The sequence below is a fragment of the Myotis yumanensis genome, unplaced genomic scaffold (genome assembly GCF_028538775.1).
Source record: "Myotis yumanensis isolate MYYU_CA2020_CCGP unplaced genomic scaffold, mMyoYum1.0.hap1 SCAF_3, whole genome shotgun sequence".
Lineage (NCBI taxonomy): Eukaryota > Metazoa > Chordata > Mammalia > Chiroptera > Vespertilionidae > Myotis > Myotis yumanensis.
This window is the reverse complement of record NW_027223754.1, coordinates 142,402,066-142,414,635: the sequence shown is the minus strand read 5'-3', so window position 1 is coordinate 142,414,635 and position 12,570 is coordinate 142,402,066. Positions and strand designations below refer to the sequence as shown.

Here is a 12,570-nt window from a genome sequence, read left to right as displayed (position 1 = left end):
AACTTTGGCTTTCACATACATAACTACACTCGTTTCATATCTAATTTATGTTTTATTGCATATTAAAGAATATAACTCCTTGGCTGGGTGGCTCAGTTGGTTAGAATGTTGGTCTTGCTCATCAAGGTTGCAGTTTTAATACAAGAATCAACCAACCAATGAATGAATATATAAGTGAAACAACAAATTAATCTCCCTCTCTCCCTCTCTTCTTTGCTCTCTAAAAAAATCAATAAAAATTTTTATTTTAAAGGATATAACTTTGACATATTGAGACCAACTGTAGAGATCAGTTTTAAAGTATCCTTTTATAAAACAAATTAGCATAAAATTGGGACAAAAGTCATTTTCAACATTCATGACTTAATGAGCAACCAAAAAATAAGTAAATGCACAAAATTAGAAGAGTAAATAGCCATTTGGCTACCCAATATTTCCCTTTTTTACAGAGGAAATTATGCAGGGGACCGCCCTTACACTGAAGGAGCATCCTGCTCTATGTGTGGAAAAGAAGACACTTGTGAAATCAGCCTCTGCAGTAAGCAAAATGAAAAAAGTAAATTGTAATTTCCTATTTGGAGAGAAAAGTTTCCATAAATTCATTATATTTTCAAATTTAGATCTCCTCAAGTTTATAGAGAATTTATGAAGAAGATTTGATTGCTGCTCTGTGATGATATAACTCATTTGTCATAAATCATACTTAAACTCAGATAATCCCTCCCTTCTTCACTGCTTATTTTCCCTCTGAGGCTAAAGGACAGGTGGGAGTGAGGTATAAATGTGATCCAGGGTGCTGCTATACAGTAGATAGTTGCTACTATACAAAGAACTACAAGTTGAAATTTTATTGGCATTTGCCTCCATTCTCCTCCTTTTATTAGTTACTAGAGGCTAGGTACACGAAATCAGTGCACTGGAGGGGAAGGTCCCTCAGCCCTGCCTGCACCCTTTCATAGCCCAGGACCCTTTGCCCCTTTCTAGCTGCCTGCTTGCTGCTCCTTACCTCTCAGCTCACTGCTCCTTAGCGCTGCCACAGAGGCAGGAGAGGCTCCCACCACCACTGCTGCACTCTCCAGCCATGAGCTAGCTTCTGGCTTAGCTGATCATCTGAATTGACCTTCTGCCCCCTGGTGGTCAGTGTGCATCACAGTGACCAGTTATTCCACCAGTTGTTCCATAGTTCAGTCAATTTGCATATTAAGCTTTTATTATATAGGATTTGTGTGAGCTCTTTATATGTTAAAGATACTAACCAGCCGGGACCGGTTTGGCTCAGTGGATAGAGCATCGGCCTGCGGACTGAGGGGTCCCAGGTTCCATTCCGGTCAGGGGCGTGTACCTGGGTTGCGGGCACGTCCCCAGTGGGGGATGTGCAGGAGGCAGCTGATCGATGTTTCTCTCTCATTGATGTTTCTAGCTCTCTATCTCTCTCCCTTCCTCTCTGTGGAAAATCAATAAAATATATTTAAAAAAAAAAAAAAAAAAAAAAAAGATACTAACCATTTATTGACTATTTGCTGCAAATACATTTTTCCCAGTTTGACTTTTAAAATCTAGGCTCATTAGCAATTTCCCCTGTAGCCACATGGATTCTTTTAGATGCCCGTTTTCTTTCTCATTGGAATTCTGTTATTTTTATTGCTGTAATTTCTTTTTTTAAGAGTCTCTTATTCTTGTTGAGTTATGTTTTCTTCTAGAGTTTGCAGCCATGGGACCATAATGGCTTCACTTCTAACTTTATTTTTTAAAATATGTTTTTATTGCCAAGACCGGTTTGGCTCAGTGGATAGAGCGTCAGCCTGCGGACTGAGGGGTCCCGGGTTCGATTCCGGTCAAGGGCATGTACCTGGGTTGCGGGCACATCCCCGGTGGGAGATGTGCGGGAGGCAGCTGATCGATGTCTTTCTCATCGATGTTTCTGGCTCTCTATCTCTCTCCCTTCCTCTCTGTAAAAAATCAATAAAATATATTTTATAAAAAAAAAAAAATGTTTTTATTTATTTGAGAGAGAGAGAGAGGAAGAAAGAGAGAAAGAGAAATATTGATCCCACAATCTGGGCATGTGCCCTGACAGGGAACCTAACCAGCAACCTATTGGTATACAGGACCGACATCTAGGCCTCAGGCTTTTTACTCTTTGTTGTTAATGCTTATAGGAGTCAAAAGGTCCTTCACAGGTGGATTATTATGCTAATAAGCTCCTAGTTTCTGAAAGAGGCTGAAGATCTCATTCAGGGTTTTCACAGGACAGGGGCACCTCACAGACTCGCCTTTCAGCAGAAGTAACAGAACAGCTGGCACTGCATGGCCACTTAACACAGGCCCCAGCACTTTTGCTTCACCTGGTGACCTGGTTTGATCCACAACCCCAGGAGGCCGGCACTATTATTCCCAGCTTTCAGATGAGGAAACAAAGGATCAAGGTGGTTACCTGTTTTGCCCAAGTGCAGGGCAGAGCTGAGAGGCACACGGAGTGGGGGCTGCTGGGGAACAGATGTGCACACAGATGATGCAGGGATTCCAGGCGTGAGTGACAACTGAGGCAGGACAGGACAGTGCCGGGAAGAGAGGGAAGGCAGCGGGTATTTCCCAGAGACCCAGGGGCACATGCTGGGACCAGGCTGGACTCCTGACCCTCAGGGGTTTCATGTTGCAGAGCCATCTTGCCCGTGTATCCGGAATCCAGAATCCGGAATCTGAGTTCCCCCAGGGGCCCCAGGACATGGAGCAGGCAATCTCCACACCTGCCTACCTTGCCAGTTAAGCACTGGTGTTCATGGGCCCAGTGAGGGCAGGGGACAGATAATCACAGTGACAACAGTGAGCACTTAGCACCTGTCAAGCACTGGGCTGAGAGCCTTACATGCATAATCTTATGCACATGCTGTAACATTCCAATGAGGCTCTTACTATTATCATACTCATTTTATAGATGAAGAAACCGAGGCTCAGAGAGGTTACACAGCTCTAACTGGCAGAGTCTGTGTGACTCCAAAGTCTGTATATGGTCACCACTTCCCCCTGCTACCCCTGACCCTCAGGTGGGTGGCATTGCTAAGTCCAGCTTTCCTCTCCCTCTTGCTCTTGGGACACCTGATGATCAGCAGGGTTCAGCAGAGGAGGAGAGATGGGACTCCAAGGGACCCAGCAGGGGACCTGGCCATTATTTCTCTAGAGCCCGGTGATAAAGAATCAATAAGGAAAAAGATTTGCCTTTTCCAGGCTGTTCTATTGTATCTTCTTCCCACTAATGGAAACTGGTACCCCATGGACAATCGGAGCCTGCAGCTGGGTGGAGGGACCAAGAGGTTGGCCATTCCTGCCCAGCTCCTGCTGTAGGGTGCCCTCTGGTTGTGGGGTGACCAGCTGTGCAGGGGTCTTGGCCTAGTGCCTCCCACATCCTCCGCCACCCACCTTCAGTTCCCCTTTAGCCATCAGGCGATGGGAGCCTGACCCCAGGGGATGGGACTTGGTCAGTGTGCCTCATAGTGACTGGTCCATCAGTTGTTCTGGTTGTTCTGCCGTTAGGGTCAATTTGTATATTATCCATTTATTATATAGGATTATTAAAATAGTGACTCACTCAGGAGTAACACATTAACAAGTTAAGCGCCAAGCCTGTTTTTTCTTCCTTTCCGTTTAGCCCGAGATATCCGATTTCACCAATATGCTGGCAACACCAGCGACTGACCAATCCCGAGGTAAAGTATAGTGTCAGTCACCGGTGACTGACATGGCGCTTAACATGTTAATCAATGTCCAAACTTATTGTGATTTAAAACTAGTGTTTCTGTTCCATCATCATCCTATTAGTTCTCAGAACAAAGATACTTTTTAAGTTAGGTGTATAAATTCTTTGACTGAAGATAGAGTGAAATGGATGAAGGGGGTAGATTTAAGAAAAAGAAATAGATATAATGCCATAAACGAAGGTAGATACAAAAAGAAAGCACATTAAAAGATTTCCTTTATATAAATTTCAAAATCAGGCAAAACTATTCTACATTTGTACTCAGGATAGTGGTTCCCTTTGGAAAGGAAAGAGGACTTAATACCTAAAGGTTATCTATGTATGTTCAATTTGTGATAATTAACTTTCCATGAGATATGTATGTTTGAATATCCATTTTATACATCAATTAAAGAATGACTTAGAGTATGGTGCCTCTAAATTCAGATTTCATTCAAACCAATTTAAAAAATAACCTTCCTGCATTATGTCCCACCTAAAAATTAATGTTTTCTCCTTGAAAAGATAACAAAGAAACACTCTTTTTCATTTCTCCTTCCTGCCCAGTATCCAAGCCACTGTCATTTCTCTCCTGAACTAGTCCAGTCTAATGATACTCTTCCTACTCTACTCCAAACTGTTTTACCCAAAGAAAATCAGATCAAATACCTTCTTTTCTTAAAATTCCTCACTTGCTTCTTACTGCAATGGAAGAAAAATCTGAATCCATGCTATGTAACTGCAAAGCACATGTTTCTATTAACTCCCCCGACCCTCAAGCTCCATTATCAACACCTTCAACTATTCCAACCCCTTTTCAAAACTCCAGCATCCAAATCACCTGTGGGTCTGTTCCTACTTTCAAGGTTGTTTTGTTTTCTCTTAGTTTTGGTGATATGCTGTTTCTTTCTTTTCTTAAAATATATTTTATTGATTTTTTACAGAGAGGAAGGGAGAGGGATAGAGAGTGAGAAACATCAATGAGAGAGAAACATCCATCAGCTGCCTCCTGCACACCTCCTACTGGGGATGTGCCCGCAACTAAGGTACATGCCCTTGACCGGAATTGAACCTGGGACCCTTCAGTCCGCAGGCCGACGCTCTATCCACTGAGCCAAACTGGTTAGGGCTGGGATATGCTGTTTCTTGGAGTGGTACATTGACTTGAAAAATGGCCAACAACTATTCCTCTCCCCCCACCCCCACTCCCCTTTTACATGCATGCCTCTACTCCGATCGAGGAGTGGACCATATATCTCCTCTCCTTGAATAAAGGACTTGATACAGTGCCAGTTCTGAAACTGGTCTTTAAGAGACCTGGAAACTTTTGGCTTTTGCTGTCTTGGAAGCATCCAGTGTATAGAGCAGTGATGGCGAACCTATGATACGCGAACTCATTTTTTTGGTTGATTTTTCTTTGTTAAATGGCATTTAAATATATAAAATAAATATCAAAAATATACATCTTTGTTTTACTATGGTTGCAAATATCAAAAAAATTTCTATATGTGACACGGCACCAGAGTTAAGTTAGGGTTTTTCAAAAAGCTGACACGCCAAGTTCAAAAGGTTCGCCATCACTGCTCTAGTCTTTGTTGCTTTGAATCTCTGATGCTCTTAAACACTGTTTTGTTGTATTTTATTTGGATTTTCTAGCTGTGATTGATGACAGCTTTTGTCCCAAAGGACTACATTGCTGAGACTTAAGTGGGTATTAACAATGGTCTCCAGTACAGCACTGCACAAACTGCAAAGACTCAATAAACTTTGATACCAGCTAGGAGGTGTTCTCCAACTTGTTCCTTTTCCAACTATTTCGAAATATTTGGTTATTCTTGGTCCTTTACTCTTGGAAATTAATGTTATGATAAGCTCATCAATTCCATAGAAGACCTTGAAATTGTGGTTGGCATTGCATTGAGTTTATAGGTAAATTTAAGATTTAAAATCTTTATTACATTGACTATTTATATTAATAAAGATTATTTGGGTTTAAATGTCTTTCAGTTAAGTTATAAACTTTTCTCAGTAAAGGCCTTGCACACCAAGTTAGATTCCTTAGTAGCATGTATTTGTTGTTTTAAAATGGCATATTAAAATTATATTTCCTAATTGATTTTTGCTAATTTATAGAATATAAATTATTTTTATATTAGTCTAATATCCAGAAATCTTACATAATTCTCTTATGAATAGTTGGTTAATACTCTTGTATTTTCTTAATGTTCTCTATAAAAAATATGTTTTGTCATATAAACTTTACATCAGTTATTTATTTCACTAATATTAATAGTCAGTGAATCTTCCAATACAATCCTATATAATAAAGAGGGAATATGCAAATTGACCGTCATGCCATCACAAATGGTGGTGCCCATAGCCACAAGATGGCGTTGCCCAGTTCCCTCAGCCCCACCAGAGCCTCCCAGTCCTTTCAGCCAAGGCAGGGAGGTGGCAGGAACACAGTGCAGCCAGACCCACCCTCAGCCCCCCCAGCCACCCAGGGCCAGCCTAAGGCGCATGCAAGACTCGGATGATGGCTGCCCAGCCACCCAAAGCCGCCCAGGGTCAGGTAAACAGGGCTGGCCGAGGCTTTGCTGCCAGCAGTGGCAGCAGCACAGGTGTGATGGGGGCATCACCTTTCCCTGATCGCTGGGTCACCTCCAGCCCCTGAGGGCTCCTGGACTGTGAGAGGGGACAGGCTGGGCTGAGGGACCCCCCCTCCAGTGCATAAATTTTCATGCTCTGGGCCTATAGTGATTTATAACAGTGGAGACCATTTTGTTGCTCCATATTTTTTAGGACATGTTTCAAAATTATGTATTTTTCCTTAAAATGTTTTTAATTAGTCCTTATGGCCAGATTACATTAGTTTTCTCTTTCCTTATTTTGCTGTGATCTTTTATCTTGAATGAATGTTTAATTTTACCAGATATTTTCTGCATCTCTTCAAATTACCCCCAATCTCTTTCTTTAATGTTGTAAACTTCATCATAGTATTTCTTTTCTTTCTTTCTTTTTTTTTCCTTTTTTGCTTTCTGGATACTGTTTCTAAGTATTACATTGTAAGTTTAATTTTTTTAAATTTACTTTTACTCTCAACTCCTCTTTGAGTAAGTAAATTTTTAAAAACTGGTTCATTTAACTAATATTTTGAAATTATTGCAAAGAGATAGATACAGGTAGTTTTTAATTTTTTAAAACTTTTATCACATCCTGTTTCCTCCTTTATTATTGTTTATTTATTGTTTCCTGTATTCTTATTTTCTTATTATTTTTTATCGCTTTTTAAACAAAATCTTGATTGTTGCTTGAGCCTCTCTGTGCCTCCTGAACTAATGTGAGGTGGCTTTACTGAGGAGGTGACTAAGAGCATTTAAGTGTCATACAAAGTGATTGAGTGCAAACTAAAGTAAGCTCTCAATAAATTTTAGGTATTAGTTTAAGTTCCTCATTATTGTCTATCTTTTGAGGCATTGTACTTTTTTATAGTACTAATCACTCTCTGTAATGATCATTTTTGTTTCCTTAGTCCATTTTTAAATTGATGATAGATTTTCTTTCCTTATTTTTCTGTAAGGAGAGGAACTTTATTTTGGTTCTGATAACCATTACGTCCAAAGGCTGTAATCATGCTCAACACACAGCCAAAATTTTTTTTTAAAAAAAAAAGGAAGGAAAAAAGGAATAAATGAATGAATAAGCAAACAAACAAACAAATAAATAAATAAATGCATTCCTAACAAACTGCAGATTGCTGATAGCACAGTAAATAGGGGAGAATAATTTGAAGGGGGAAAGACATTGAGCAAAATTCAGAGCAAGGGCCAGTGCAGAAATGAGTGAGATATTTCATGAAAGGCTGTGGGTACCCAAAACACTACATGAAGGACTACCTTTTTCAGAGATTTTTAAATGGGTATGACAGAGTATCAAATATAAGGTGATATAGTTTTGTCTATGTTTGGCTTTTATGCCTTCAACGCAAAGGGCATTTTAGAAATATTTGTGGAAATGACATTGTTGGCAGAGAGCATCACACGGATTTTAGGTACAACAGGATTTGGGGAGGAAACTTTCATCATTTTTTTTAAGCTAAAAAGCCAAATTTTGTTTACTAAGTTCATTAACTTATTCTAAAAGCCCAAAAAGCAAATGAATATTTTTAATTTTATATTACTTTTTTCTATTATAGGAAATGAAACACGTGAAAGACTTGTAGGTATGTATAAAACTATCTGAGAATTGATTTAATTACTTTGGTCCCTTGAATCTAACTTGAGCTCTTAACTGTTGTTTTTTATTGACAGAATATCCAAATTGGGAACCAAAGGGGGAAGCACCACAGTTGGCAGCATGTAATCTATTGTGCCTACTTTGTGTTCTTCTGAGAATGTGTTAATCTTTATGTATTATGGGAAACACACTCACCAGTCCAAAATTAAATAAAGATAATGGACATGGAGACACAAAGTACAGCAAAAGTGAGGTGTTTAATGTCGGTCTGGCAAGATCAGGTGTCTGGTGGGCAGGCACACCCAAATGGTTTACAACCCACATTTTATTCCCTGGTGCTCAGGTCCCTCCCTCGGTTCCTCATTGGCTGAGTACTAGAGGGTATACAATCTTCCCAGACCTCACCTAAGTTTCATTATTTCCTTATAGGGTATTCTTTCCTTTCCAGTTTAAGTTCCTCTGTCAATATGCCCCTCCCTAACATCCTGTTTGCCCGGGGACCCTCCAGGTGAATGAACTTTGTCATGTCCATGGGCTGCTATGCTAGGAAACTACCAGTCATTTTCCATTCAGGGTTAAATGCCTTGCCTTGAAATGGACCACCACTGACTTTATTTCTAACATTTATATAAAAGAGAAAGTCTCACACATGACAATAAAAAAAAAGTGCATGGCTAACTGTCTCATCAGATTAATTGTTAAAACTTCAACACTCTTGTGTGTTATATAATTCAATTTATATTTTTAATTCAAAGGTATATAGTATTGCTGTATAGAAGAAAAGTAATAGTAAATAAAAGTATCTCAGATTATTTTTTTAAATCCTCATCCAAGGATGTGTTTATTGATTTGAGAGAAGAAATAAGAAAAAGAGAGAGAAAAACAACGATGTGAGAAACATTGATTAGTTGCCTCCCATATGAGCCCCAACCAGGGATCAAACCCCCAACCTAGATATGTGACCTCACATGACAGTGCCCTGAGATGATGGTGCCCTTACCTGATGGTGTAACTTAGTTTGTTGGGTATAGTCCCATGGACCAAGAGGTCACAAGTTTGATTCCTGATCAGGGCACATGCCTGGTTTGTGGTCTCCATCTCCTGTAGGGGCATGCAGGAGGCAGCAAGTCAATATTTCCCTCTCACAATGATGTTTATCTCTCTCCCACTCTCTCTCTCTCCCTCCCTCTCTCTAAAATCAATAAAAAAAGGATATATATATTTTTTAAAGTAGGTACAAAGGACACTAATAACAAACAGAAAGAATGGTAAACTGGTCAACACTGAAATTAAGAACTCTGATCAAGAGAATGTAAAGGCAATCACAGAATAGGAAAATATTTGTTCAGCAAATACAACTAAAAAGGGACTTGTAACTAGAATTTATAAGTAAGTTCCACAGCCAATATGAAAAAGATAACCCAACAGTTTTGAAGGGAAGTTTCATATACAAATGCATATAGATGGTCAATATACATATCTAAAAATGCTACAGTTCACTATTATCCAGTGAAATGTAAATGAAAATTACTAAACCATTTCCGGAAGAACTAAAATAAAAAATATAGACGATACCAAGCAGGAGCAAATATATGGTGCAACTAGCACCCTCTTACTGCTACTGGTGACAGTGTTAATTGCAACCACTTTAGAAATCTATTTGGCGATATTTTCTTAAATATGGTTTTTTAAATTGATTTCAGAGAGAGAAAGGGAGAGGGAGAAATAAAAACGTCAATGATGAGAGAGAATCATCCATTGGCTGCCTCCTGCACGCCTCCTACTGGAGATTGAGCCTGTAATCCGGGCAAGTGCCCTGAACAGGAATGAAACAGTGACATCCTGGTTCATGGGTCGATGCTCGACCACTGAGCCACTCCAGCCAGGCTGTCAATATTTTTTAAAGTTGAACACATGCATACTCAATGGTCCAGTGATTCCACTTCTGAGCGGAAATGAGCACAGTACATACATTCACAAAAAGGCATGCAAAAGTTCATGGCAACACTCTTCATAAAGAGTCAAATGGCCCTAATCGGTTTGGCTCAGTGGATAGAGCATCGGCCTGTGGACTCAAAGGTCCTGGGTTCGATTCCGGTCAGGGGCATATACCCTGGTTGCGGGCACATACCCAGTGGGGAGTGTGCAGCAGGCAGCTGATCGATGTTTCTCTCTCATCGATGTTTCTAACTCTCTGTCCCTCTCCCTTCCTCTCTGTAAAAAATCAATAAAATGTATTTTTTTAAAAAGAGTCAAATGTCCATAAGCATGTGTATATAAGTAAATTGTGGTATATTTATACACTGAAATACTGTACAGAAATGAAAATAAAGGACACCTATTAACAATAACATGGATAAAATGTACAAACATAATGTTGAACAAAATAAGATACAGAGTCTACATTTTGTGATTTCACTGAAGTGCATAACCTCTGACAGTAGGACAGAGAAGTCAACCTGCTGTGACAGAGGGTGTGGACTGTAACTGGGAGACAGCACCAAGGGAGGGGTGTTGGGGAACAGGGTCCCTTCTATTTCTTGATCTAGAAACTTGTTCAGGCTGTGAAAATTCATATACCATACACCCAAAATGTGTATACTTTGTGAGAGTGTATTTTATTTTAATAAAACTTTAAAAGAGAGAGATTTAGATATGTGATAGCTGAATGATGCTCCCCTAAAGACGTCCATGTCCTAATTAATCCTCAGAACATGTAAATATGTTAATTTACATACGATGGCAGATGAAAGACCTGGGGATGAGGAGATTGCCCAGGATTACCCACGTGGCTCAGTGCCATCACGTGGGTCTTTATAGGAGGGAAGCAGAGGAACACGTGAGACAGAAGAGTGTCAGAGTGAGATAACACAAGAAGGCTTGCCCAGCCTTTGCTGGTTTGGAACAGGGAAGAAGGGCCATAAGCCATGAGCCAAGCAATGAAGCTGAAAAAGACAAGAAAACAGGTTCTTCCCTGACCCTCCAGAAGGAATGCACCTCCCCCGGGTCTGACCTCTAGAACTGTAAGAGGATAAATGTGTGTTGCTTTACAATACTGTCTGTGGTCATTTGTTACAGCAGCAGTAGGAAGTTAATGCATGATCCATTCACATGTTTGAAGTCATGACAATTAAAGCTTCCAGAAAATAAGAATAAGACAAAAAGATAAAAGTTATAAATAAGTACCTGACAATTACAGTCTGAAAATATAAAAGAATTACTGTGGAACTGGTAGATTTTCTATGTCAGTGAAGTTGTTGAGAAATTTAAGTTAAATTTAAGTGAAATACACCAGAGGACTGTGAAAGCCCATACCAATCTAAACCTATTACAAGCTACAATGTAAAATGCAAAATAATAATAATAACTTTTAAACAATATTAACTTTGAATGTATTACATATCGATTCAGCCAAAATATAATGCATACGTACCAATGTCTCAGTTACTATATTATACATTTTATACAGAAGGAGATATCTATTATCTCCTAAGGTTGTGGCTGTTATTTCTAAATTACAAATAGAAAACCTCAAAGGCAAACTTTGTCCCAATAACTGAGAGTGGAAAGGACTAGAATCTAAACTCCAAAATTCCACTTAACTCCAAATAATTAAATGTGGAACTGCCAATTTACCCAGGGATTCCATTTCTAGAAATATATCCTAAGAAACCCAAAACAATCAGAAAGAATGTTTGCACCCCTATGTCCATAGCAGCACAATTTACAATAGCTAAGACCTAGAAACAGCCCAAGTGCCCATCAGTAGATGAGTGGATAAAAAAGCTATGGTATATTTACACCATGGAATACTGTATCACAGAAAAAAAGGATATCTTACCCTTTGAAATAGCATGGAGGGACCTGGAGAGTTTTCTGCTAAGCAAAATAAGCCAGTCAGAGAAAGACAAGTATCGCATGATCTCACTCATATGTGGAATTTAATGAAAAAAAATAAACTGATGAATGGAGTGGATTCAGAGACACAGAAGCATGGAACACACTGTGGAATCTCCAGGGAAGGGAGGGAAGGGTGGGTGAGTGGGAAGAGATCTACCAAAAGACTTGTATGCGTATATGCATAACCCTTGGACACAGACAATAGGGTGCTGAAGGCCTTCGGCAGTGAGAAGGGACTGGCTAGAATGAATAAATGGGGCAAAAGTGGGGACATATGTAATACTTTCAACAAAAAAAGAATTTGTAGCCAAAACAAACAATACCTAATGGCTTGAGACAGGAGCACCTAGCTCTTTTCATAAACAATAATGGGGCCAGAGTGTCTGAAAAAGAAGGGAGGGCATTGAAGGCTATTGTGAGGATTTAGGATTGTGGTTTGAGTGCCATAGGAAGCCATCAATTGGAAGGTTTAGAACAGAGGGGTAACATGATCTGACTTACATTTAATAGGATCACTCTGGATGCTCTGTTGAGTATAGTATTTAAATGCAGATATGAAGGTAAGGATACATAGAGGCAATAGGTATGATGCGCTAGAAATACTCTTATTTTCCTCTAGATATTTTTTCCCACACTTGTCTTAATCTGGAATTTATGTTGGTGTAAGAAAAAGGAAGATATTAAAGCTTACATTTTCCCAT

The 12,570-nt window shown here is 39.5% G+C and overlaps 1 protein-coding gene across 1 annotated transcript in view; it reads left to right on the top strand.

Annotated features, from left to right (window-relative positions):
• LOC139005363 (GLIPR1-like protein 1) overlaps window positions 1-8,135 on the top strand; it is a 33,066-nt gene extending 24,931 nt beyond the window's left edge. The window contains exons 4-6 of the mRNA XM_070407629.1: window positions 450-538; window positions 7,929-7,955; window positions 8,044-8,135. Coding sequence (XP_070263730.1) covers window positions 450-538; window positions 7,929-7,955; window positions 8,044-8,135 — 208 coding nt within the window. The remainder of the gene's footprint in view (window positions 1-449; window positions 539-7,928; window positions 7,956-8,043) is intronic.
• Window positions 8,136-12,570: the final 4,435 nt, after the last annotated feature.